Raw genomic sequence first — 5,000 nt, forward strand, 5'->3', positions numbered from 1 at the left:
AAGAGTGTCATTAGGAAGAGCAAATAGTAGGTGAGGTCGGAGAGACTGGCAGCATCTTTCCTCCAGATTCTTGGAGGGATGGAGGAAAAACACTTGGAGAGAGAGAGAGAGAGAGAGAGAGAGAGAGAGAGAGAGAGAGAGAGAGAGAGAGAGAGAGTAGACAGGTGAGATATAGACAGGTAGGGACTAATTAACCGTGTGTTTACCTCAGGAACACAAAATAGTCCCTGATAGTGATAGTGGTTTTTGTTGACACACACACACACACACACACACACACACACACACACACACACACACACACACACACACACACACACACACACACACACACACACACACGTAAAAATCCTTTCCTTATGATGTTCCTAGTTATTCTCCTCCTCCTCCTCCTCCTCCTCCTCCTCCTCCTCCTCCTCCTCCTCCTCCTCCTCCTCCTCCTCCTCCTCCTCCTCTTCTTCCTCTGTGCGTGGGAGAGATGGAGGAAAGTGAATAATGGAGAGATAAAAAGAACGATGAGAGAGAAAAAGTAAAGAGAGGAAGAATCGTCTCTCTCTCTCTCTCTCTCTCTCTCTCTCTCTCTCTCTCTCTCTCTCTCTCTCTCTCTCTCTCTCTCTCTCTCTCTCTCTCTCTCTCTCTCTCTCTCTCTCTCTCTCTCTCTCTCTCTCTCACTCTCTGTCAGTACGTGTCCTTGCATATGTTATCTCTCTCTCTCTCTCTCTCTCTCTCTCTCTCTCTCTCTCTCTCTCTCTCTCTCTCTCTCTCTCTCTCTCTCGCTCTCGCCATCTTAGAGGAGTTAGGTTTGGTGTGGAGGAGGATGGAGATGAGAAGAGGAGGAGGTGGAGGAGGAGGAGGAGGAGGAGGAGGAGGAGGAGGAGGAGGAGGAGGAGGAGGAGGAGTGAGGGAGAAGGAGGGAGGAGGGATAAAGGTAATCCCAGTGAGTGCAAGGTGAGGTAGGAGGAGGAGGAGGAGGAGGAGGAGGAGGAGGAGGAGGTGTGGATAAGAAGGGTATAAATGGAGGAGGGTGGAGAGAAAAATGTGGAGGAATTGATGGTAGGTGGAGGGAATGTGGAGGAGGAGGAGGAGGAGGAGGAGGAGGAGGAGGAGGAGGAGGTGGTGGTGGTGGTGGTGGGTGGGGGTGGTGGTGGAGGAGCATGAAGAATGGAGATAAAGGGGAGGAGGAGTGGAAGGAAGAATGAAAGAACAGAAGGAGGAAGAAGAAGAAGAAGAAGAGGAAGAAACGAAGAAAATAAGAAAAAAGAAACGACGAAAAAAAAAATACGAAAAAGAAAAAAAAATGAAAATAAAATAAAACAAAAAAGAGAGAGAGAGAGAGAGAGAGAGAGAGAGAGAGAGAGAGAGAGAGAGAGAGGCGAAGAAGGATATTGGTGGCAGGTAGATCCATCCTCCTCCTTCTCCTCCTTCCTCCTCCTCCTCCTCCTCCTCCTCCTCCTCCTCCTCCTCCTCCTCCTCCTCGCGGTTGAGTCAACACACCTTTGCGATCAGTTACCTGCGACCGCTCACCAATTTGTCTTTGAGTGTGTTAGACCTGTACGGATGCTGTGTTTGCTGTGGCGAGGCTGTGGCGGGTCTGTGGGAGGCTGTGGCGAGCCTGTGCTGGGCTGTGGGAGGATGTGGTGGTGTTGTGGTGGTTTTTTATTTGCTTCTGTGGTGTTTTATATTGTATATGAGTGTGGTTTGCTGTGTTTGCTGTGGTGAGGCTGTGGCGGGGCTGTGCGGGGCTATGGAGGGTTGTGGCAGGGTGTGGTGTTGTGGTGTTTTTTATTGTCTGTTGTGGTGTTTTATATTGTATATGAGTGTGGTTTGCTGTGTTTGTTGTGGCGAGGCTGTGGCAAGGCTGTCAAGGCTGTGGGGGGCTGTGGGAAGCTTTGGGAGGGTCTAGTGGTGCTGTGGTGTGGTGTGGTTGGCTGTTGTGGTGTTTTATGTAGTATATGAGTGTGGTTTGCTGTGGCGGGGCTGTGGCGGGGCTGTGGGGCGCTGTAGGAGGCACTGGGAGGGTCTGGTGGTGCTGTGATGGTGTCTGATTTGCTGTGGTGGTGTTTTGGTATGTTGTATATGAGTGTGGTTTGCTGTGGCGAGGCTGTAGTATGCTGTGGAGTGGTAGTAGTTTGTGAGAGGCTCCGTTTGCAGTGTGGAGGGTGTGGCTGGCTCTGGTGGGGTTTACTGTGGCTGTGGTAGGCTGTGGAGGGTGTGGTTAGGCTGTGATATGCTGTGGCTGGCTGTTGTAGGCTGTGGTAGGGTGTGACTGGCTGTGGTGTGGTCAGGTGTGACTGTGGCTGGCTGTGGAGTGGTGTGGTGTGGTCTGGTGTGGCTGTGGCTGGCTGTGGTGTGGTGTGGTGGAGGCTGTGTGGCTGTGGCTGGCTGTGGTGGTGGAGGCTGGTGGCTGGGCTGGCTGTGGAGTGGTGTGGTGTGGTCTTCTGTGGCTGTGACTGGCTGTGGTGCGGTGTGGTGGAGGCTGTGTGGCTGTGGAGTGGTGTGGTGGGATCTGTGTAGCTGTGGCTGGCTGTGGCTGGGTGTGAGATTGTGGCTGGCTGTGGAGTGGTGTGGTGGGATCTGCTGTGGCTGTTCTGTGGTTGTCTGTTTTTGGGTCTGATTTGCTGTGGTGGAACTGTGGTGTGGCTGTGTTGGGGGTCTGATTGTCTGTGTTTTGCTGTGTTTTATCTTTGCTGTTTAAATTGTGTTTTTTTTTTTTTTTCCTGTTTTTCTTTTCTTTTTTATTTTTCTTTGTCTTTTTCTTGTTTTGGCTTAAGAATATAGCTACTCTCTCTCTCTCTCTCTCTCTCTCTCTCTCTCTCTCTCTCTCTCTCTCTCTCTCTCTCTCTCTCTCTCTCTCTCTCTCTCTCTCTCTCTCTCTCTCAATATAAACGGTTTTGCATAAGAGATTTACATTTATCTCTTTAGTATAAGAGAGAGAGAGAGAGAGAGAGAGAGAGAGAGAGAGAGAGAGAGAGAGAGAGTGTTTTGACATGAACACTAAGGATTAATGAGAGAGAGAGAGAGAGAGAGAGAGAGAGAGAGAGAGAGAGAGAGAGAGAGAGAGAGAGAGAGAGAGAGAGAGTCGATATCTTTATGAAGGCTTTTAGGAAACTTCCGGAACAGGACCAAACCTTTCACCACCTGTAGTGAAGGTGGTGGTGGTAGTGGTTGTGGTAGTAGTAGTAGTAGTAGTAGTAGTAGTAGTAGTAGTAGTAGTAGTAGTGAGTGGTGGTGGTGGTGGTGGTGGTAATTGTAATGGTGGTGGTAGTGGCGGTGGTGGGAGTGGTGGTGGTGGTGGTGGTGGTGATGGTAGTGGTAGTGGTGGTGGTGTGATAGTAGTAGTAGTGGTAGTAGTGGTGATACTGATAGTAGTAGTAGTAGTAGTAGTAGTAGTAGTGGCAGTAGTAGGAAGAGGAGGAGAAGGAGGAGAAGAAGGAATTGTAGGCAGGTAGTAGTAGTAGTGGTTGTAGTAGTAGTAGTAGTAGTAGAAGTGGTTATAGTAGTAGTAGTAGTAGCAGTGGTGGTGGTGGTGGTAGTAGTAGCAGTGGTGGTGGTGGTGTTGGTGGTGGTGGTGGTGGTGTTAGTGGTCACTATATCATTCCCGCCTTCTTATCGTAAATTATTTCAGCCTCATTACCTCTCTCTCTCTCTCTCTCTCTCTCTCTCTCTCTCTCTCTCTCTCTCTCTCTCTCTCTCTCTCTCTCTCTCTCTCTGTGTGTCTTGCTGCAGGATAATACAAACACATGGTTAAAGAAAATGTCGTCTTATTTTTAATAGTATCATTATTATTATCTTACTTAGTCCTCCTTCTCCTCCTCCTCCTCCTTCTCCTCCTATTCATCATCATCATCATTGTCATCATTATCATCATTGTCATCATCCTAGTCATGAATATCTTTTTCTTGATCATTATCATTATTATCATCACGGCCATCACCAGCAGCATCACCGCCATGGTGAGTGTCATCACCATCACTCCCCCTGGTTGTCGTGTGGCCACTCATCACCATCACTCCCTCGTGCTACACCTTTGAACTCTGTCCCTGCTTGGCGTGAGGCGCCTCGTCCTGCTGCTGCTGTTTCTGCTGCTGCCGCCTCTCCCACACCAGTCAGCAGGGCGCCAGCAGCATTGCGATGGCAGGGTTCGTGGCGGGTGCGGCGGTGCCTTGTGGGTCACGCGGGTCGCGGTGGCACTGTCCGGGGTGGCGGACATGGCTCTTCCTGCTGGGCGCGGCGCGGCGCCGGCAGGCAGCGTCACCAAGGTCGTGGCTGCCGCGGCCTTGGTGGCCTCGCCGCGGCGGCACTGTCACTGCACCGTGACGCGCGACACATCACAGTCTGGGCACGGCGCGGCGCCGCACCTCACCAACACACGCCCTCAGGCCGCAGGGAGCCAGCCCGCGACAGCGACAGGGCGGTGGTGACTGGCGGAGCGGCGCTGGCCACGGCGGGAGGTGACGCCGCACCGCTGGTGGGCGGCGTGTGCGGCAGGAGCGAGGCGGTGGTGGGTGGGGTGAGTGTAGAAGCCAGGGACGTGCGCAGCGGCCCGGCGGCGGCGGCAGCGGCGGCGGCCTGCGCTAGGAGGGAGGGTGACGAGGGCAGGGCGGGTGGCGGGAAGGGACACACGGGCAGGAAGGGTAACAGGCCGGGAAACTGTGCCTGGTGCAGGCCCAGGTGCAGCAGGGGCGGCGCGGGGCCGGGCAGGTACTCGTGCAGGCGGGCGGCGGGTCCTGTGGGCGCCAGACAGCGCAGGGACTGGGAAAAGGTGCCGAGGGGCGGCAGCGGCGGGCCCTCCAGGCCGCGCTCCCTGATCAGCTTCTTGGTCTTGTATCGGTGGTTCTGGAACCAGATCTTGATCTGCGTGGGCGTCAGGTCCAGCAGTGCCGCCAGGTGCTCGCGCTCCGGCGCCGACAGGTAGCGCTGCTGGCGGAAGCGTCGCTCCAGCTCGTAGGTCTGCGTCTTGCTGAATAGAATGCGCCGCTTCCTCTTGCGCCCTCCTGTCT

The 5,000-nt window shown here is 53.5% G+C and overlaps 2 protein-coding genes across 2 annotated transcripts in view; both read right to left on the reverse strand.

The window, feature by feature from the left end:
- Nucleotides 1-1,802: 1,802 nt before the first annotated feature.
- Nucleotides 1,803-4,210, reverse strand: LOC123514844 (extensin-like). Its single transcript, XM_045273086.1, has 2 exons — nt 4,104-4,210; nt 1,803-2,301 (listed from the first exon to the last, which is right to left on the reverse strand). Exons 1-2 carry the CDS (start codon nt 4,208-4,210, stop codon nt 1,803-1,805), a joined length of 606 nt encoding a protein of 201 aa, XP_045129021.1.
- Nucleotides 3,762-5,000, reverse strand: part of LOC123513781 (homeobox protein Nkx-2.3-like) — a 3,398-nt gene continuing 2,159 nt past the window's right edge. Inside the window, exon 3 of the mRNA XM_045271154.1 lies at nt 3,762-5,000. This exon is cut by the window's right edge and continues 168 nt beyond it. Within this exon, the coding sequence (XP_045127089.1) occupies nt 4,360-5,000 (641 nt within the window). The 3' untranslated portion in view covers nt 3,762-4,359.

Source organism: Portunus trituberculatus, chromosome 5 (assembly GCF_017591435.1).
Source record: "Portunus trituberculatus isolate SZX2019 chromosome 5, ASM1759143v1, whole genome shotgun sequence".
NCBI classification, from domain to species: domain Eukaryota; kingdom Metazoa; phylum Arthropoda; class Malacostraca; order Decapoda; family Portunidae; genus Portunus; species Portunus trituberculatus.